At 33.7% G+C, this 23,857-nt stretch overlaps 1 protein-coding gene across 1 annotated transcript in view; it reads right to left on the bottom strand.

The window, feature by feature from the left end:
• LOC128546143 (uncharacterized) overlaps positions 1–23,857 on the bottom strand; it is a 66,222-nt gene that overhangs the window by 3,349 nt on the left and 39,016 nt on the right. The window contains exons 21-22 of the mRNA XM_053547072.1: positions 22,482–22,862; positions 6,140–6,325 (exon numbers count right to left, since the gene is read on the bottom strand). Of these exons, the coding sequence (XP_053403047.1) occupies positions 6,140–6,325; positions 22,482–22,862 (567 nt within the window). The remainder of the gene's footprint in view (positions 1–6,139; positions 6,326–22,481; positions 22,863–23,857) is intronic.

Raw genomic sequence — 23,857 nt, forward strand, 5'->3', positions numbered from 1 at the left:
CTTATTAATACACTTCTTTGCGCGGAAACAACTCTTAGTTTCTGTTTCAGCACTCATCCCTTATTCTTGCGTTGCATAAATGAACTTATGAGTAAGGACAGATAACGAAATTTAAGCAACAGTGTTAAATTAAACAAGAGGGCCATAATGGCCCTATATTGCTCACCTGTTATCATTGCAATTAAGGACAGGAAGGTCAAAAAATCATAATCAAGATCAATCAAAAGAATTATGAGAAAATATAGTTGAAAATTTCTTAAAGTTACTTCAAATAAAATTATTTTCAGATCAGGCCAGTAGTTTCATACAAGAAGTATTCTGTATAGCCATATGGGAAAATGTGCCCCTCCCCCAGGCGGCCACTTTTTCAATGAATCAAAATTATTTGAAGGAATTTGGTAGAGGGTCACCCAAGAAACATATTGGTAAAATTATTTTGAAAACGGACCAGCAGTTTCTGACAAAAAGATTTTCAAAATTCTATAAAGGCATATAGGGAAAATAAACAAAACACTTGTTTTTCGCTGAATCAAAATTATTTGAAAGAATATAGTAGAGGGTTACCCAAGGAACACTAGACTTGTGTAAAATTAATTCGAAATCAGTTTTCTATATAGCAATAAGTCCAAAGGACAGGAACAACAAAGGGAAGAAATTTAACCAAAAAGAAAAAAATTCTTACAAGGTACAGATATGTCAAAATACACCTAAAAATTGGAAGTACCATTCATGTTGTACCACAGAAAAGTTGTCTCGGTTTTTCCCTACGGTCAATAATAAAAATGTTACTAAATAAGCTATTTATAGTAACATAAAAGGGAAGTTATTAAAAAATTATTTTAAGTGAACAAAAGAAGGATATGCCAAATAAAAACAAGAGCACTGCAATGCAACGCAAATGCAGAGCAATATACACACAAAACAAAGTCATATGACCTTCGACCCATAAGTGTGACATTGACCTTGAAGTGAGCCATCCGAAACATGCGCTCTGCACGTCGTTTCGATGAGGTGAACATTTGTGTCAGGTTTCTTTGAAATCCCTCAAGGGGTTCAAGATTTACAGAGCGGAAGGGAAATTGCTAACAGACAGACAGACAGATGGACACCGAAGCGATAACATAATACGTCCCTTCGGGCGTATAAAAAGGAATCGAGATCTTGTGGTATACAAGTTGTGTGCAAGTTTGGTTAAAATCAAATGATAAATAAAGCTGCTATTGTGCAGACAAGGTCAAAATAGCTAAATTAGGGGCCATCACTCTAGAACCCATAATGGAATCTGGCCGGTTCAAGAAAGGAGCCAAGATCTTATGGTGATACAAGTTGTGTGCAAGTATGGTTAAAATAAAATCATAAATTAGGCTGCTATTGTGCACACAAGGTCAAAATAGCTAATTCTGGACCTTTCAGGGATCATAACTCTGGAACCCATAATGGAATCTGGCTAGTTCAAGAAAGTAACCAAGATCTTATGGTGACACAAGTTGTGTGCAAGTTTGGTAAAAATCAAACATAAATAAAACTGTAATTGTGCAGACAAGGTCAAAATAGCTAATTTTGGCCCTTTCAGGGGCCATAAGTCTGGAACCCATGACGAGATCTGGCCAGTTCAAAAAAGGAACCAAGATCTATGGTGACACAAGTTTGGTTAAAATAAAATCATAAATGAAACCACTGTCGTGCAGACAAGAAATTATTGACTTACGTACAATAGCAAATTATGGCCCTTTAAAGGGAATTCCTATAGTTTTTTATGCGCATCGTTCTGCGCAGCCGACACTTTTTATGGAAAACTGAACTGAAGTCAACATTTGTTGAAACATGTTACAGGCAATCTTAAATATGAGGAATCTTGAATGAAATAACATTTTTGATAAGTTTTATCAGTAATCAAATGTTGATACTGGTTTATGTTGTATTGACAAGTATCATGCCTACCAGGTATCTTGCTATTTTTGTGGTTGTGTTTTCACATCGCATTTTAGTACAAAGACAGTGTTGTTCATATAATGTAAGATAATTCACTTAGTACTGATAAGACAATATCACCTTTCACATTATTTAGTATTCAGTTATAGAAAGAAGTAAGAATTTTTAAAACTTTTCTTAAATTTTTAGCAGACATACATGTAATCAATTTGGCCAGATTCGCGCCATTTGCGTCCGAACAGGTGTTGTACTCTAACGGTCTTAACATAAAATTAAGCCTGGTGACCCATACATTTTAGCCATTTTTTATGCTCACAATACAATTATCTATACACAAGAAAAACAGGAAAAAATTCTATGAAAGAGTTTTTTCAAAATTTAAAAAAATAAATATTCTTCACTGTGGGTATTTTTCATTGAAAAAAGTTCACCAAACTAAATATGAAACAATATTTTTTTCATTTGTACCCATTATTGTAAGGATAGAGTATTACAAATATGACTATGATATCAAATAAGTATATAATAAAATCTGTAAAAAGAAAAAAAAACGTATTGTGCTGTCTTGATGTATATTTTGGTTGGTATTTATAAAAAAGCAGAAAATTATGAAAATGTTGAAAAATTGCTGGCAGTTTCAGCAACAGTGGGTGTGTTCAAAACAATTTATCACAAAAACAAGCCCGGTGACCTATTGTTTTTATTTGTTCATTGTTTTCAGCACAAATTTTCCTATCATATATGTGAATTTAAAAAAAAATTCTATGAAAGGAAAAAAACTATAGGAATTCTCTTTAAGGGGCAATAACTCTAGAACCCATAATAGGATCTGGCCAGCTTTCAAAAGGAACCGAGATATCATGCCAATACAAGGTTTGTACAAGTTTCATCATAATTGCTTGCAAAATGTGGTCTCTATCGTGTTCACAAGAAATTGTGGACGGACGACGGACGAAGGACGATCACAAAAGCTCACCCTGTCACAACGTGACAGGTGAGCTAAAAAAAATCAACAACAAGAATTGTGACCGAGTTACCAACGTCCCCGTCTAGGGATATCTATCACAAAACATACTGCATGCCAATACCACATCTTATAAGTAAGAGCAAACTACGAATATATATATCATAACATACGATTATATGATTCATGAAGAAATTATACAGTTTGAAAATAGTCTGGAAATCTATAATTGGTGAATGCTTCCTTAAGTTAATATCAGTATTAACTGAAAAAAAATGAATAAACATACAATGGAATATTTTGCCATATTAAAGGGAGGTAATTAATAAACAAATGAAATTCATGATGTTTATATGGTATTTATATGTTATTTATGAATTTAATCTTAAATTATACACCAGAGTAAGTTAATGCAAAAAAGTGTTGGTCAATGCAGGGCTGCGGTACACAGCAAATCATAATAATGCTGTATTTACATATCTTTACCATAAAATTATAACTTATACTGAGTGTCTACAATTGTTCATAACTTTTTATATCTATCAATACCAATCATCCATCTAACTTTAAACATAATTTCATTTTTAAATCAGTGGGAAAACTGATAAAACACATATAAAACTGTCATCATATAGAAGGGAAGAAGTTTCATGCCCAACAAAAAAGAAAGTTAACTTGAGTGCCTGTGACCTTGACATGGCACACTGACATATTGTCTTATTCTTGGGAACATTTGTGTCAAATAATTTAAAAATCCCTTGATGAATAGAAGAGTTATGGACTGGACAAAAACTGATGCTTCAAACGCGTGACCTCCCAGTGTGACCTTGATCATAGAGCTAGTTGCCTGGGTCTCAAGCGTCTATTTATAGAAACGTTTTGTGTCAATTAATTAAAAAATCCCTTAATGTATGGCATATTTACTGCCCAGACACGAAACAGACCCTGTGCGACATTGACCTTGGAGCTAGGGGTCTGGACCGGACAAATCGTCCAATCATGGGAATACCTTATCTCGAGCGCACGACATCTTTTCTCTGTGAGCTTAAGGAACATTAGTTTCTAAGACAAGAGGGCCAAGATGGCCCTTTATCGCTCACCCGAGTGATATTTATGTCAGTGGAAGTATATCATATGATATACATATAAACAAAGGGACTGGGAATAGATATGGAGGTAATCTGATATAAATCAGTCCACAGGTTTCTATCGGGATCATCTGAGGACCCTGGTGACACTGATGAAATTTCAAATCAGTCTTGTCAGAAGTTTCTGAGAAATATCGATTCAAATTAAAATAAAGGAAGGTTATATGTCAAAAATTCACTCCGAAGTTGTCTATCCTGATTGTCTTGGTCCACTTGATCACAAAAATGGAATTTGAAACCAATCATGCAAGTAGGTACCAAAATGTGTTGATTTTAATGAAAGACAAACGGAGGTAATTTGATTTGAAATAAAATCAGTCCAGAGTTATCTACCCTGATAATCTAAGACCACCTGAAGACATATACTTGAACTTTCAAATCAATTACTTACACATGATTAGGACTGAAACAAAGTGAAATATAGCAATTTTTGTAAATCAAGGGCACATAACTCTGGTCCTAATAAACTGATATAGCTCATGGAAACTATCCAAGACCTTTTATTCATCTGCGTAAATATTATTTGGATTAGTGAAGAAATGAAGCTGCTTTGAGTGTTAAAATCGGAGAATATAGAAATTTCTGTAAAATCAAGGGCGAGTAATCTAGTCTAAATGATTAAATTTCACTCATAATTGAACTCATCTCAGATCTTATGCTCATATACATAATGTATAAATATGATTTTGTTAACTGACGGAATATAGGCGTTATAGTGTAAACAAGGTAAAATCTAGGGATTTTTGTAAAATCAAGGGCCCATAACTCTGGTCCTACTTGTCTGATTTTGTTCACAACTGAACCCATCTAAGATCTAATGGCAATACATATAGATCTACTATGAAAATCAATTTTGATTGGTGAAGAAATGTAGGTGCTAGAGTGTATACAACGTAAAGTATAGTATTTTTTTGTAAATCAAGGGCACATAACTCTGGTCCTGCCTATCCGATTTTGCTAATAATCAAACCCTTCTAAGATCATGAGGTCATACACATTCTGTGTAAATATGATTAGGATTAGTGAAGAAATAAAAATGCTAGAGTGCAAACAAAGTGAAATATAGCAAATTTTGTCAATCAAGGGCACATAACTCTTGTCCTACGCGCCCGTTTTCGTTTATAATCTTACTCGTCCAAGATCTCGAGGTCGTACACATTTTATATAAATATAATAAGGATTCGATCTAGCCTATAATCGAAATCATCCGAGGTCTTGTGACAAAGAAAAAAAACAAAAACATTGTGACCAAGTTTGATTAAGATATTCATCGATCCTAGGTGAGCTAATAAATTAGAGACGAAAAAGCACTGATCACCGAAATCATTTTTAATTTTATAGGGCAATTTCTTCACACACTGTTTTAGCATTTCTGAAATTCAGGAAAACTGAAAATAAGTCGTGGTACTTATAAAACTTAATAGGAATTTCAGGTCTTACAGGTTAATTTGAATACATGGTGATATCAGTATTGTAAAAGCATGAATGCCATCAACAAATTTCTTGCATTTTGACAGGCTGACATAATTAACCCAACCATTTTTCAATGGGAAAAACAAACTAGTACTCAAATCTACAAAAAAAATCTGTTGTCAATATCTTTGAAATATTTTGCAGTCTTAATAACACTAAAGAATGCTTCTAAATGGAAAAGAAAAGAGTTGGGATAACCGTGTATCCGTAAGTGAGAAATATTGTTAGAAACAACAACTTTAAAAACCGGTGCATTTTGATATTTGTAGTTCTTGTTTAATTTTTTTCTTCCAAGATAATATAATGTGCTATGTTAAAAACCTTCATTTCAATTGTGTTTTATCCCTATATATATCGGTCACAAAATATCATAACCAAACCTGATCTACTTAAATAGATATTTAAAATTACCGATCCCTATCCTATTGTGCATTATATATCAGATTATGGCAAATACTGATTTTCAGCATAATTTTTGTTAGAAAGAATTATTTAAAGAAACATTTTTCGAAATGTCACGTACTAGTATCCTGAAAAATAAAGTACGCTAGAACGTCTTTGGTCGTGGGTGGGGTGGGGGAGGGGGAGGGGAAAGGACATAAAATGACAAACTACCAATTACCTGTAACATTGCGTCCACCAATAGTGGAACATTCAACACATTGAGAGGCGTCGTTATAACATAGGTGTTCTTTGCAACCTTCGGGGACACCGAGAATTTTACCATCCGTCGCACTGTCACAAAGTACACGAAGATGGCAGAAGTATGGATGTGGCACATAACCAGATTTCCCGACACAAAAATCCGCTGATAATTAAAAAATGAAAGTAAAGCAAAATGTCCGTAAAATATCTGAACTTCAAATACCAGACAATAAAAAAAACCCAAGACAATATCAAGGTCACAGAAAAGAGTCATTAATAATGTATAATTTAAGTACTTCACAATATAATTTCGGCATTTAAAACAACTGTATCATAATAGAATATGGAAAAAAATTATTTATTCAAAATAAGCTACGACATTGTGTCTGAAATCATTAGTCCTCCACCTCTGATTCATGTGGGGAAGTTGGCAGTTACTTGCGGAGAACAGGTTTGTACTGGTACAGAATCCAGGAACACTGGTTAGGTTAACTGCCCGCCGTTACCTGACTGAAATACTGTTGAAAAACGGCGTAAAACCCAAAACAAACAAACAAATCAAAATAAGCTACAATGTATTAAAATTGATACCGACAAATTAAAAAATATCTACCTGAAACAATATTTATTTGTTTTTCATCAGATAAGTCCTCCGAAGCCAACAGATCATCAGAAGGATGTATCACGCATCTTAAGCGTTTTGTCTGCATATCCATTGTGACATTGTGGAAAGCGAAGCCAACACTTACATAATTCATACAGTCGGTTGTATTTGTTTCAGTATTCACAATAAATCCAAAGCCGTTATCTTCTAATTCAGGTTGTGGTGCCAAGAATGTTTCAAATGATCCATTGAAATTGCTTTGTATTTCTATTGTACCAGGCGGGTCTCCTAATTCACCCAAACAATAAAATATTCTGTCTCCTAAAGTGAACTTGTTTTCAATTATTTCTCGTGACATTTGTAGAATAGGCACTTTTGGCTTGCCTGAAATAATGATAAAATTATCACTTGAGTACTTTCACCAAAAAAACATGCATATTTGTTTTGTGTTAAGAAACCATCTTGCGTAAGTTTCTATCATGATATAAATTACTTCTAATAGTCTGCCAATATATTGGGAAAATGTGATTTCTGATGGCATTTTTTGTTAATGCTCGGATATTAGTATTAAAGTGTTCCTTAGAATCGAACATGAAATTTAAAAGGGGCTGTCGCCTTCTAGGATTCCTCATTACAGTACAATGGGGTCAAAGGTCAAATAGGTGCATTTACAAATAAATCATGCCGCTGTGCAGTCGTTTTATTTTCATATACAGTACCATCTAATTAGGTTTAAATGCTGTGTCTCAATGCCCTTTACTATTTTGTAAATAAAACTTAATATATAAAATATGTATCTAATATATATAATATTATATAGAATAATATATATCTGGGGAAATATGATGGCAAAGTATGTTTTACTTGATATGTTTGCTAATCTTTATATGTGGATGAACTAGTTAAATATTTTTGAAAATGTTGTATCAAAGGGTTATTTCAATGTAATTTCAAGGTCACAGACATGTCAAGGTCAAAACTGAACTTTTAAAAATGACTAAAAATGTATTAACGGTAGCAAAATGGTGCGTATATTAACGATGTACACAGCAACTTCTCTGACTCCACACCTGTTTTTCCCTTTATCGCCAAATTTTGACATATTTGAATGAATGTTTTACACAATGTTAAATGATTATTCTATTATAATATAACATAAAAACGATCATAGCCTGATGTAAATTCATTTAACTGTAAGGGTAACAATAAGGTAACCCTTAAATTAAAAGTCACGTTAGTAAATTCCAAATCACAGTAGTACACTTTGATCCTATTAATTCAATGATATTAAAATTATTATATTCTGAATGTTCAACTCTGCTTAGTTGCAACGGAACATCTTAATATTTTCTGTTTTTATCAGGTTTGTGACGTCATTAATGACACCAAATTAATGACAAAATGTTTAATCCCGCAGATGACAGTACTTGCCGTATACAGACCATCACCAAGTTGCATTCATTCAGTGACATTTTTGGTAGGGTGGGGGGGGGGGGCGAGGGATGGGGGTACCTTATTTAAACTGTCATGGCACAACGACTGTACGAGCAATTGATATCGTTGTTATGTTTATTTAATTGAACTGGTCATTAAACAATGTGTCCAATTTTCATTCAAATCTGTCAAAGTTTGGCAGAGATAAAAACAAAAGTCAGGTGTGCAGTTAGAAAAATTGTTGAGCAAATGATTACAAAATGACACTGCAAATGCATTTCTTGCATTTCAGGCAGCAATAAAACTTAATTTTAAGCTCTGAACTGACTATAAAAGAATATTTACATATTGTACAATTTTTGAGAAATGTGTGCCAAAGAGAAAATATGATAGGTTTTGCGGAAGAAGACTAAGCGGAAAATGAATTACTGTAACATATAAATGTATAAACTTCTCACGTAAATGGTATTTTTAGCTCAATCAGTAGAGCGCAGATTTAGTGATCGAGGGGCCTTGAATTCGATCCCTGGGAGAGGAGAATGTTCTCCATGATAAGTTGATAATAGACATTGTCAGGAATGATTTCGTCCTCCACTTTCTGAATCATTTGGAGATGTTGGCAGTTACTTGCAGGGAAAAGGCTACTACTTGCAGAGACTCCAGAAACACTGATTAAGTTAATTGACCGCCGTTACATTTATAATATTATATGAAATCCTTCTCCAGCCCCTAAAGAAATGATTTAAGATCTGGTGATGACTCATTATATGATATATATTTATGTTAATTTGTCCACGTGACGATGTTAAAATAGGACCCTTTTAGAAGAATAACTGAAATATTGGTCAGAGCATAGGTTTACACAGTACATGTACAGTAATAAACTAATGAGAAAAGATCTGTAGGATTTCAACTAGTTAATCTATACACTATTCCTTGATTTACTGTAATATAGTTCTTTTTTTACTATAAGTCAGGCTTTTATTATCATATTTTAGGTATTTCCAATTATGTAGCACATTTCAAGAGCAAGATTTTCTATCACCGAAGCTCTTAATGCGATATTTGCATCATTTTAATCTAAAAATTCACCACGCTTTTTCTGTTTCGATCTTTTTATCTTTGGCTTTGCTTCTACACTCTCACTTCCTGTTTAAATCAAAGTTGAAAAACGAATCAGATCGTAACAATTTACAGATAATTTACAAATAAAAATGAAAAAGTAAAGATATCAAAACATCAGAATGTTGCTTTAGAATTTTTTTATAATAGTAACATTTAGGCTCGTTCAGTGATATATTGAAGTTATCCCTCACGATATTTTCATGATTACTGACATATGATGGTTCAACTAATCAAAATGATGAAATATTGTGGTTCGATAGTTACTAGGAGATATAAAAGGCGTAAAAATAACTTCCTACAGGATGAGAAGAGCATGAAGAAGAGATTTGAAATTCAAAATGATGGACTTATAATAAACAAACAATGCCGATTGATAAATTATGTCAGGCTAACCCGTCTATAGCTTGTGAAGTGTTATGGAGTTTATTCATTTTTATATAAGGATAAGAAGTTATTTCTATGTAAGGGAAATTCATTCCATTATTCCGCACTGAATTTAATTGACAATATATTTTACACGTTTAAGGCTACAATAGCATTAGCTCACGATTGTTTATTTTATAACATCAGTAGATTCCATCTTGATACATTGATAAGTTTGCTCCACACGGTTCTATCACCAACCAATCACCCGGAAATCTAAAGGTGTTGTAACAGGAAAACAAACATGCTTTGCCCCTATATTCACGGTCATAAAGATCATACTAATAACATTCGATATACTGTAAAATTCACTGACAATTATCAAGCATTTTTGAAGTTATGACATCTAAAGAACCAACATAAACAAATATTTACAAAACTGTAGATACTGAAACACTTGAAGAGCGGTTACAAGTTCTTATAATAGCCTAATGTCAGTGTGCAAGGAATATTTTTTAGCTAATTCAAAAATATGAAAAGTACCATTTTTCATGCTGATGCACATGCGTAAACCAATGGAATAGAGTTTTGATTGACAGCATGGACAGTTTTAGATAATGCTTTATAATTTTCATATTTCATTTTATCTTACAAACAGACTTAATCAAACCGAGTTTGATATTTTTGCGCTCTGGAGTTCTATGCCGCCGAAGGAATCTTTAGATCTGTCAACAGTTAGTACAATCAAACTATTTTCGCTAGAGTTTGATAGGACAAGCATCATGTGTTCGAAGTATCAGTAGTACAAGCTAACGTGAAGTATACATTATATAGACCTTACACCGGGTTCGAGCGAGCAAAAGTAGTAATTGGATAATCCGAATTCGAGCAAACGGAGTTTGACTTTACTAGTCTTTATAAAATACAGTCAAACCTGTCTATAAAGACCACCCTTTGGAGAAACAAAAAGTGGTCTTAATTAACAGGTGATCTTTGTTCACATGTAAAATATAGTGTAAATGTTAAAATAGGAAACAAAACCAGTACTGTTTAGAGTCAGGTGGCTTCTGTTCAGAGGTGGTCTTTAGCGCAAGTTTGACTGTACGCGCTATAGAACTTTTCTACCTGTACTGTTCATACAGACAACCATACAGGTAACCAACCAGCCATTATGGAAACGGAAATTTTAGAAGCATGAGAAAAATAACTTTCATAAATGAACAAAATATTAGAGCGTACGACAATTTAAGCTCATTCTATAGAAATATCTATAGTCGTTTTGAATTTAGCCAGTCTTAAATGCAATAAATCTGTTTGAAGTAATTCATTTTACTTCTGAAACTCATAATTATCACCGAAAAAAAAAGTTTGTTTTAGAGTGTAGCAAAAATTGCAGATATCTGAAGTTTATAACAAAAAATGCACTTACTGACCTTTGACCTTGTGCTGTGACCTTACTATTACCCTTAGAAGGCGACAGCCCCCCCTGAAAAGTTTCTAATTTTTATAAAGTTAACAATGAACATGGCTGTCGGGCATTAACAAAAAATGCCATCAAAGCCAATTTCTAGGCCTCTTCTTTAGATATATAGGCAGACTATAATACATTTTATAACATAATTATTACTTTCTGTCAGTGCGAGCTTAGAAATATAAAAGTATTAAATATTTACCATATTGTTTTTAAAAAGTGGTATACATCAGTGGGAACGAAATTGCAATGCTATTTATCTGAATAAACCTTTCTTTGGCTTTCTCTGAGAAATATTCCTCTCTGACACAGTTAACATGTTTGATATGGTTTTATATACAATAATGTACACGAATATGAATACAATTTCAACGTGATATTTTCCTAAGGTATCTAAGTTGGTTACTAAGTATATACTGGACAATAGAGTTAAAGTATTTACTGCTGAAATGTACTTACGTCGCACAAGTAGACTTGCCACCGCCTTCGAAGGAGTTGTTCCTGAGCCGATCGGCTCGCAGTAATAGTTTCCATCGTATCCACATTGTACAGTCATGTTGATTGTCAAAACTCCAGATGGACCATTCAGGCTGCTATTCTCAACTGTCACACCATCCATGTCTGAACCTGACAAGTATGACGCTATAGTGGTGTGAGTTTCTCCCTTTGAGATAGTGATATCTGACAGGTCTTGCACGTCTTTTACAATGCATGTAAATGTCACAGTCTCATCTACGATTCCGATCACATCCGTTTGCTGGAAATAGGTATCTGAAATGAATTATTTTCTTTCTGTATAACTTGTGATAAAAACACGTTTGAGTCTGTTCATGAGAGATAATGAGTTAGTTTTCATCAATAGAGTAAATGTTATCATAAAATTCAGAAACAAATATGATTTTACATTTAATGCTAACTGGTGAAATACTGAAATTAATCAGTGAGATAAAATTGATATTTTAACTGTTTCGTAACGGAACTACATTTGAATGCGAAAGAATATGAATTATAAAGAATAGAAAATTCCTTGCAAAATATACTTCAGTAAAGATACAGATGTATAGAAATACTAACAGGATCATAAATATATACATTCTATCACAATAAAATGTAAAAGAAACCAGGAAACGTAATAGAACTATTTACAGTTTTTATACAAAGATATCCTGACATCACAACATTATGACATCATGATTCGATGCACATGACGTTGCGTGGACAAACTGGATATATAAAATAAACAGAAAATTTGTTTGTTTCAATATAAGATCGAAATTTATTTCGTGCTAACTAATGAAATACTGTATTCTATCAGTTAAATATTTTTACATCTCATCACTCACACTGTGAAAATATGAAATCTATATTTTCACACTGTGAGAGATATAGCTCCGATCTACTTGTACATTATGTATGAATTTTAAATTATTTGCTTAAAACAGGATAAAAATTGAAGTCGCACTTTGTTCATTATAGTATATATCTCGATTCAAATTATTTTACTTAATGAGAATTTCATAACGTTATGCAGCAAAAAATAAAATAAAATGGACTTTTATGTTGTGTGTGCGTCTTTCTAACGTCACAACACGTCTGACGTCATGTCTGTTTACGCGCGCCTGTTTCCCGCGCTGAGTTTAAAAAATGTTGCAAAATGCATATCTCAACGTAATTAAGCATAAAATAAAATGAAAATGTGTTTGTTTTGAGTGAATATTGAATATATCTCACTGAGAAGTGAGAAATTTTTCACATTTTCACGAGCGCGACGAGCGCGACTCGTGAAAATATTGTATTATAGTGTTCACTCGGTGAAATATATTTGTATCTTACACTGAAACAATCAAATATCCTCCATACCCTGACACTCTCAAATCCATCATCCATTTTATTGCATATCGGATTAATGCCCTTTACTTAGTAGTGTTTGTCCATCCTATGTTTTAAGAGTGAGAAACTGTTAAACAAAACTTACTTGGACTTATAACCTGAATATCTTGGCTTGATGATGCTTCAACAATATGAGTGTTGTTACGGGTGACACATTTAACCTCTGAATTGTTCCAGCTAACATCGGGATAAAAAATCAAGCGAACCGTCTGCGTAAACTGACAATCGTTGAATACAACATTACCCAGTTCTATATCTTTCTCGTACACAGAAAACTCTAAATCGTTCTGGAATAAATGACATGTATCTTTACAGGAATCTGAATATTTCTACCATTCAAAATTAAGATGATATCACACTTTTCGATTAGTTTACATTTCAAACCCATCTATCCATTTGGAATAGTTGATCATAATGTACATCAACAAGGTAGGCGAGGTGGAAAATGTTCTATGCCAAACGAATAGTGATTACCACTCATAAGGATCATACTCGGACTGATTTTATTCTGATAAACAAAGATTTGGTTGTCGGCATCTGAAAGGAATATCAGAAATTCATTTAGGTCCTTACACCGTTGCAAGATAAATAAATTGACCAGTTTTGTTTTTGATGATCCAAATTTAATTTGTCAAACGTGGAACAATACAGCCGCAACCAGTCAAGTATAATTTACAGTGACTCTACCATACCGAAATTTTTAGAAGCTACATGATTTGTTTTTGAGAAACGTCTATTATTGAGGGGAATAAAAGTCAAAACTTCTAATGTGAATATTTAGTTAATATTAAAATATTTGAAAACTAGTCGCAAGAACGAAATGATTCCAAATATGTTTAATGTAGTACTATTACTTTTAAGGGTAAATATTCACTTACGAAAGTGATTAGGGTAATTCATATTGTTAAAATGCCTTTCTTAAAGGCCAGGAAATACCAACCTTTGACCGACTGAGATATACTCATAATGACACATAAAGATACATATATGCATAATACCGCAAATTTGACTTCCAGAAACATTTCGCTTTCCGCATTCCCCTCTTGGTCCCTGCCAAGTTCTCCGCTACAACTGATTTCAAGCTGCTGGTTAAGTCTTACTTCCGATGGTATATTCAAACTCGGTTCCGCCGAAGGAGCTTCAATCAAATAAAATAAAAACAACTAGAAACACATTTCAAGGACACGCACTTTCAAAAAAAAATTATTTCTGTTTCAATTGAAACAAATAATACCAACAATTAGTCCAATAAAGATTTCAGGTTGGACAGTTTTATCTGTGAGAAAACACAATGTAAACTTGACACTGAAACACATCTCAACATGGATTATTGCGCAACCTAGTTGTTGAAAGTATGAGATTTCAGACCTGAAGAACTGAATGAATACACGGACAAAATATTGGCTTAACTTGTTCATGAAAGTAGGTGTATTTATTACTTACAAACAATTCTTAGTGCAAGTGTCGCGTGCAGAACCCCATTTACGATAACGTTATATTCTCCTTCCTTATCGCAAGTAACATTTTCGAAATTTATTTCTAACTTGGTGTTAGAAGGTATTGCCACTGAAAATGCAGAATCAACTGTATGCTCGTAAGGCAGAGTTACATTGTCTTCGTTTAATAAGTCAGTTACGTTTCTCTTGACAACAATACTTGAAACATCGGAAATGTCTTTCAAGGAACACGTGTACATAATGGAACCGCCAATTGGTGATGACTGTAAAGCTGGTTCACAAAATATATCTGTAAATATAAAAACAAAAATATTCAAAGTTCACCACATGACCTCAGTTTTAGCGGTGCATGCCTTTATACGAATAAGGTTGTGCTTTAAAACCGTCCAAAGTAGGCCATTTTCTATTAATGCTTCTGTTGTTTTTTTTTATAAATTACCGCCTAAAAACAGATAAACGCTAATAAATATGTCTATTTTTGAGATTGACATTTTTACTCGTCATAGAATAGAAAATTGGAAACCACAGGTCACCAAAAAAGACAGAAATGAAATTGTTGCAGGCTCCGTTTGAATGAGCCTGCACGTTGACGTTAGAGAAAATGCAAAGGTTCATGCACACCACATCCTCTACACATGCAATAATCTATATTCATTAATTTTGAATAGATGCGTCTATTGCAAAAGTGCTTGTCAGCCTTTGGCGTACTTAGCCAGGTGTCACAAGATCACAATAAAATTGTTATACAAACTTCGAGAAATGGAAGAGCATAACGTTTAAGTGAAAATTAAAGTTATAATTAATTCATTAAATTTTGTAATATAAAAGCCAATAAAATAACAAAAACAAGAGGGCCAAGATGCCCCTAGGTCGCTCACCTAAGAAACACACCATAATACATCATAACAGTGTAAACATGTTTGACCTAGTGATTTCATGGAAAAAAATATTCTGACCAATTATCATTATAATTGGAGCAAAAACAAGTATTTTCTTTGATTTGACCTAGTGACCTAGGTTTTGACCTCAGATGACCCATATTCGAACTTGACCTAGATTTCATCAAGGCTATCATTCTGACCAAATTTCATGAAGATCAATTGAAAAATACAGCCTATATCGCATACACAAGGTTTTTCTTTGATTTGTTCTAGTGACCTAGTTTTTGAACCCAGATGACCTATATTTAAACTTGACCTAGATTTTATCAAGGCTATCATTCTGACAAAATTTCATGAAGATCAGTTGAAAAATACAGCCTCTATCACATAGACAAGGTTTTTTTCATTTAACCTAGTGACCTATTTTTTGACTACAGGTAACCCATATTCAAATTCTACCTAGATTTCATCAAGGCATACATTCTGACTTACTTTCAGGAAGATCAATTGAAAAAAAAAACAGCCTCTATCGCATACACAAGGTGTCCCTTTGATTTGACCCAGTGACCTACTTTTTGACCCCAGATAACCCATATTCAAATTTGATCTAGATTTTATCAAGGCAATCATTCTGACCAAATATCATGAAGATCAATTGAACAATACAGCCTCTATTGCATACACAAGGTTTTTCTTTAATTTGACCTAGTGACCTACTTTTTGAACTCAGATGACCAATAATCAAACTCTATCTAGATTTTATCAAGGCAATCATTCTGACCAAATTTCATAAAAATCAATTGAAAAATACAGCCTCTATCGCATACACAAGGTTTTTGTTTGATTTGACCTAGCGACCTAATTTTTGACTCAAGATGACCCATATTCAAACTTGACATAGACTTTATCAAGGCAATCATTCTGACTTAATTTCAGGAAGATCAAACGAAAAATATAGCCTCTATCGCATACACTAAGTTTTTGATTTGACCTAATGACCTACATTTTGATTCCAGATGACCCATATTCAAACTTGACCTTGAGTTCATCAAGGCAATTATTCTGACCAAAATTCATGAAGATTAATTGAAACATACAGGCTCAATCGCATACACAAGGTTTTCCTTTTATTTGACCTAGTGACCTACTTTTTTACCCCAGATGACATATTTTCAAACTCGACCTAGATTTCATCAAGGTAATTATTCTGACTAAAATTCATGAAGATTAATTGAGAATTACAGCCTCTATCGCATACACAAGGTTTTTCTTTGATTTGATCTAGTGACCTAGTTTTTGACCCCAGATAATCCATTTTCAAACTCGACCTAGAATCATCAAGGTAATCATTCTGACCAAATTTCATGAAGATCAGTTGAAAAATACAGCCTCTATCGCATACACAAGCTAAATGTTGACGGACAGACAGACGACAGACAGACGACGGACGCCGGACATCGAGTGACCAGAAAAACTCACCTGAGAAACACACGCCTATTTCATCTTCCGCGATCGAACAGCAGATATGTCATTTATATAATGCCTTATTCAGAGCAATTAAGATACATCCTATTATAGTTTCTATTAGAATGTTTAAAAGTTATGCATATCTCATTCGGACACTCTTGAAATTTTGTTTTCATTTTTCATTGTTTTCTAAACTATAAAAATAGCTCTATTTCTGAGAACCAGCTTCGATAAATAAAATATTTATGATTTATGATTACGATATTTTTACGTAAAAGTAACTAATACTATTTGAGAAAAAAGCTAATACTTAGCCTACTTCATTCACTAATTAGAAGGTAAAGTAGATATGAAAATGCCAAAAGGGTTATGGCACTACAGTTTCTAATTCTATCACGATTAATATCATCTAGCCTAGGATACATGTTTATCTCCTATGAAATATATTAGAACTCATCAATTCCTACTGTCATATCACATGAATAATTCATTTATTAATTGTTCATGTTTCTTATATCCTAATACAATCTTTTCAATTAATTCGGTGGTAATACATCTAAATAGATCAAGAGGGTGGAAAGGGTGGAAAAAACATTTAAAATAAATGTATAGGTGCATACTTAATGAAGTGCACATGTAGGGAAAAGTAACCACGCCCACTGGTGGCAATCTTTTTGACGAATCAAAATAACTTGAACAATCTTGGCTGAGGTCACCCCTTGGAAAGTTATGAAATTATTACAAAAATTGGTCGGTCTAGAGATGTGGTTGGAAGTTCTTTTCTTCTTTAGCTCTAGCAGCCCCTTTGTGTAGTTGATCGAACATATCTGAATTAGGATCACCAAAGGAACATTCCTGTCAAATATGATTGACCTTGGTAGAGTAGTCAAGTAGGAGATGTCGTTTGAGAAAAAGTGCAGACAGATGTACTCACAAGAGCTTATCCCGAATACTTCATGTTTACGTGAGTTAGAATATAAACAAATAGGACAGGTAACATACTTTACCTGGTACTTCCAATAAGATGGTCTTTTGTGTCGAATATGTTACATCCCCGGAGTCATTCTTAGTTTTACATCTAACGTCAGAGTTATTCCAGCTAACGTCAGGTGTCACGCTAAACATCACTGTTTCTGAGATTTCACAATTCCCATCTAACGGTATCCTCGTCTCGTAGCCATTAGGTACTTCAAATTCATTGGAATCCTTTAAATGAATAAATGTTCAAAATAAAATTACTTTTTTATATTTCTTTTGTATCCGGTAACGAATGCGGGACAGTGAAGAAACATTTATAACGTTTGGTGTAAACAACTGACTGCCAAAACGTAGTGTAGTTTTTAAATTACAACAACAGATATTGAGATGCGTCATTCGGTTTAAATGATGGTTTCAAGAAATATACAGACTAGAAGGAACTATTAGTAAACCTATAAGCAGAACGATTATAAACACAGAATAGTGAATTGACCTGATGCATGATTTCAAGATAGATAGCTGTTTTGTTGTTGCCCACTTCATCCCGCCCTATTTGGCCGCTGCAGTTGATTTTCATCTCCCGATTCGCAGTCATTATTTCAGGAACAAATATATTTGGGATATCTGGTTCAGCTGTAAATTAGAGAGAAAAACATGTATTATCCATATCAAAAGAATGGAAGTTAAACACTAGTATGAGAAACAGGCCGGACTTTATTTAAATATCAAAAATCATTTCCGTCAAACATTTAAAATAAATTTCGGCACAGCCTCAATGTTGTGCGTACGATTTTATGAGAGAGAAACCATCGCATTTACTTGAGCATAAAGGGACCCTTTAAAAACTTCTTTTCGAAACATATTAATGCATTGTTTTCAAGTTTGTAATACATAATATACTGAATAAAACTGCCAACCAGCCATTGTTATTTTGTCAACTGTCTTAAAAGTTACTATAATTACGTTCTTCAAATATTAGGACTACTTCGAACAATATGTACCCGATAATATTTCGAAATTTCAACAAAATCAAACAATGTCATCACATCAATTTACTCATTATACGACGATGAAAATCACAAATATCAACTAAAATGTCTACAATTTACAAAATGGCGGATTAGTATATATATTAGAGCCACCGTGTACTTACAAATAACACTTAAGGTAAGAGCAACATCAGTTTGATTATTAAGCCTAATGACGTAATTCCCCTCCTGGTCACATGACACGTTGGCAAAACTAAGCACGAAATCATATTCACTGACAATGATTATTAACATCTTTGGTCACTGGTATAGTCGTGTCAACGGCATCTATATCCTCATCAATACTACCGTTTAGAGAGATGTGTGTTACTTCGCCAAAGTCTTGAGTAAGGCAAGTAAAAGAGACACTGTCACCTGTGTAGGCTCCAAAGGATGTTCTGTCACACTGGACCTCTTTGAAAAACAAGTTATGCTACATTACTACCACTGCGCTAAACATCAAAGGTTTTCATCGACAATTTATATACATAAAGTAAACAAACCTACAGAATAAAGAAAATATTAGAATCTAGTAAGAAAGATTCATAACATTTAAGTCAACGAATAATATAAAAGTGTTTAAATGCAAGATTCTAATGGATTATGAATAGCTTTATTTCTAAGTCACTATTTACAATTGCCATGTAAAGATATTAGAAAAAAGTATTCCATTAGATATTGTAAGCAGATGTGATTCAAATTCGAAACTTCTTTAATATTCAACTCGGTGACAGAAAGGGCTAATATAGGAGTAGGAAATCATACTTTTTATGTTACAACCTCCAATCGAATCGCAACTTTTACAAGTGTGCGTAATGCCTGCTGATGTATCAGCACACTGGGTAGAATTACAAGGATCCGGGACACCATTCACAGTACCGTCGATATTACATTTAATAGCTAATGGCAATAATATGGATGTTGCATGTTATAGTGTCCACTGTTGCCCTTCACAGAAGTTTTCTGAAATAAATTGAAAAATGTCCTGTCTGACAGCTAAATGTAGGCATGAAGACGTTAAGAGTATGAAGAGTTTTGACTTGGGATTACCTACACTTCAACTGATGCTTTGAAATGGCACATGCATTAAATAATACATACTAGGTAAATGTAAATAGTAGTCTGTCCTAAGAGAAACTGCTACATCAACAAAGATGGCGCACCTTCACCTACAACCGTTCCTTTGGACTAGAAGGATATTACATGTTAGGGTTTATCATACCTGAAGATAAGCGTGTGTGAAAAACAGTTGTCGTTCATAGGCAGACATGTCAGATCGTTTTCCTTGCCTAAGACGTTAAAAAATAGATCGCGATGACGAATAAATTTCGATATTTTCTGACATTACGGGGATTTCCGGTGTTTTCGCCGGTGTTGGAAAACTCCGATCTTACACCCGTGAATGGGCTGTAAAAGAGCCTTAAAAAATAAATTTATAGAGAAGACTTATGCATTTGAGCGCACCTACAACCGTTCCTTTGGACTAAAAGGATTTTACATGGGTTTATCATACCTGAAGATAGGTGTGTGTGAAAAACAGTTGTCGTTCATAGGCAGACATGTAAGATCGTTTTCCTTGCCTAAGACGTTAAAAATAGATCGCGATGACGAATAAATTTCGATATTTTCTGACATTACGGGGATTTCCGGTGTTTTCGTCGGTGTTGGAAAACTCCGTTCTTACACCCGTGAATGTGTTGTAAAAGAGCCTTAAAAAATAAATTTATAGAGAAGACTTATGCATTTGAGCTTTTTGTATAAACTAGATATCAGTATAATACCTTGAAGTCCTCTTTGTGTTTTAATAGTATATTTTTCGGTTCAAAAGACGTCAGATTCTAATTTCTGATAAACAAAACATTACTTCTAGCGCCATCTTTTCATCAGTTTTTGAACCTAAGCCATGACCATCTGATAGGAAATGTTATAACAAAAAATGAGAACTTTTATTTTTCGTTCAGAAATAAGAAAATTATCAGTTCTTTTTAATACAGCTGTCTGCAGACGAAACGCAGGGTTATATACATCGGAAGTTATTCCGAATGACCTTGAATAGGGAACGAAATAGTAGTAAAGTCAAATGTGATAAAATTATGTCTGTTTTGGACTCATCTACAAAAAAACTACAAAAGAAATATGGCATTTCTGGACTGTAGGTTTCGATTATTTCTACATTTATAGATCTACTTGGATTAATTTCACAGCACACAGCTCAGTTCTGTTTACAAAAGCTGATTAACTTCTTCTTTTTTTTTGTTTAAATACGCTGCTGTAAGTAATGAATGCTATAATGTAAAGAAAAACATTCGTTTGATGTTTTTTTACTGTTTATTGTTATTTGTCGAATACAGCATGCAAGAGAAAGATTCGATTCTATCACTGGATGTACGTGCGGATGGGTGGTGCCTCGTTACTGACTAAACCGTTACCCTCGAGCCGAATCATTATTCTCTCTGCACATACAACCAGTGAAATAATCTAATAATATATCCAATTTATGTGATCGAAAAAATGTATACATTCCCCGATATGTAGACATGCAATTCCTCTCTAATGTACATAATGTAAATTATAGGTAATAAACATATCTGGATAAATTCAAACAGATTTTATCTCACAGGAAGTAAATTCTTTACACAGTAACAATATATGATTTTTCAATTACTCGAGTAAAAAAGAGTTTCAAGCACGTGCACATAATTGTTAATCATCTGTTAACGTTTGAGTAAAATCTGATTAATAGTTTTAGTATCTTTTATACAGTTGGTCCTACTACACACTATATTTGGAAAAGGCCGTAACTCTGAAAAATGCCCAGTCAAAATCATATTAAATTAAGTACTTTGTGCGCATTTTAACGTCATCATGTGAGTAAAACATCCTTTTTAAAATATAAACAGGATTCCGACACAACAGAAAGTGAACAAAAATGTTGCATATTATAAAATATGAAGCACGTCTTCGTACGGTAGTCAGTTACACAAGTCTTAAAGAAATAGTAATCTGAGTTTGACAAGTTCGGCAAAAGATATTATACTAAGCAATATATTTTTTTCTTCTAAAACAGAAAGTGTCATAACTCCGGGAAAACTGCCGGATCAAATAGTTTTTCCCTTCACATTATGATTGACGCCGTATGATTAAGTTTGAAAGATGTCAGATTGATAGTACATGTATATGAGGAGTTATACACACAAGGATTCGTATTTCCCTTTACTGTATACTATGAATGTTGTCCTAGGGCCTACACGCCAGCATTATGACAATATAGACATCATGTTCATTTACTCGCAATTTCAGATTATGTTTGAGCATATAAGTGAGACTGGAAGAAATTCTGTTTATACTGTATGAGGAGTTCAACCCGCAAGACTACATGCAGCCCTTTATTGGACACCACCAAAGAAACATCAAAGAACCATGACACTGGGAAAATGGCTGGGTCAAGATTGTTTCCCAGTATGTGCTTCTCCATGCGTCGCTTGATTATAACAAGTCTTGGGGAAACAGTTTGCAAAGTAAGTGTTGACACAAAATATATTTATTTACAAAATACAAATAACTATCAAAGGCGCATAATTCGTGCTTCAAGATTTTTTCATTTGGTACACTCATACTTACTTGGTACGACTTTAACTAATTTCTGTTCTGAGTACTCTACATTCCCATTTTTTAGATCATCTGACGGTTTCGTTACACATCGAAGATATTTCTGATGCATGTAATCTTTTGTTATATTCTCAAGAGCAAATTCAAGAGTTTGATGAAATCCACAATCAGTTGCTGATATGGAATCGTCGACTATGAATCCATATGAAGTTTTGTTTTCTCCAGGAAGAGGTGCTAGTAAAGTTCCAAATTCTCCGTCAAAATTACTTTCCACTTCGATATGTCCTGGCGGGTTTCCAATACCTCCTTCACAAATGAATGTCCTGCCTGCCCATGTTGGTTGTCCTTCTATAATCTGACGTGACAAAGTAAGATGTGGTTTCTGAGGAGGTCCTGTAACAGAAACAAAAATACCTAAAAAGACAGAATTCACAGAAGATAAGAACTGTGAAATTCTAAAATTTCTTTCCTGACAGAATCTATATGAAAATCAATCAAAAGCATAGAAAGCAACAAAATGAGTCCAAGAAAGAGTAAACATTTTTACGACTACACAATACTTAAAAACTGCAGTTGAACTAGTAAACAAATCATATAAAATTTTAGTTTGACTGAATCTGATAACAAGTAGTAATGATAATGTGAAACCTGACACCTTTTGATATTGAGTAATATCGGGCGAGGGGGGGGGGGGGGGGGGGGGGGGGGGTGTGTAGGACGTAAATGGTGTTGAAAAACAATTAGCCTAGATATGTTGCAAAGTAGGTGAGTTTTTATACTTTGGAAACATAGCATCTGTGACTACGCTATTTATATCCTCCCGACAATTTACCCCGAGTCTGTACCTGGCGCCGTAAAAAAGTTATTGTACGCTTTATACGGAGATAAATAGTTCAAGTCCTGCTCAAGTCTACTTTTCAAACGATTTTTGTAAAAATAAAATACGGTACAATTTCGACCAAATTTTTTATAGCTAATGCTTCAGAATGATTATGTTTTACTTACGACTGCAAGAACCTTTTATTTCCGATATTTTCTTGTTGAAGCCTAGTTCAGTATATAACGGGTAACTTTAAAACAATTTGGTCTATATTCGGGTCACTCTGTACTGTGTAAGAGTTACTAGTATGATACCATTCCACTGTACAAGTAAAGTCACCACAAAATATTTAGATAGCTGAACCGCGGTCGTAAGTAAGAAGTAATCATTCTAAAGCTTTTTCTGTCATAAATGTGGTCAAACTGTTACTGTTGTTTACAAAAATCGTTGGAAAAGTGGACATGAGCAGGACTTGAACTATTTCTCTCCGTATAAAGCGTTCAATAACATTTTTACGGCGCCAGGTACAGACAGAGTAAATTGTCAGAATGAGATAAATAGCGTGGTC

This window comes from Mercenaria mercenaria, chromosome 7 (assembly GCF_021730395.1).
Source record: "Mercenaria mercenaria strain notata chromosome 7, MADL_Memer_1, whole genome shotgun sequence".
NCBI lineage: Eukaryota > Metazoa > Mollusca > Bivalvia > Venerida > Veneridae > Mercenaria > Mercenaria mercenaria.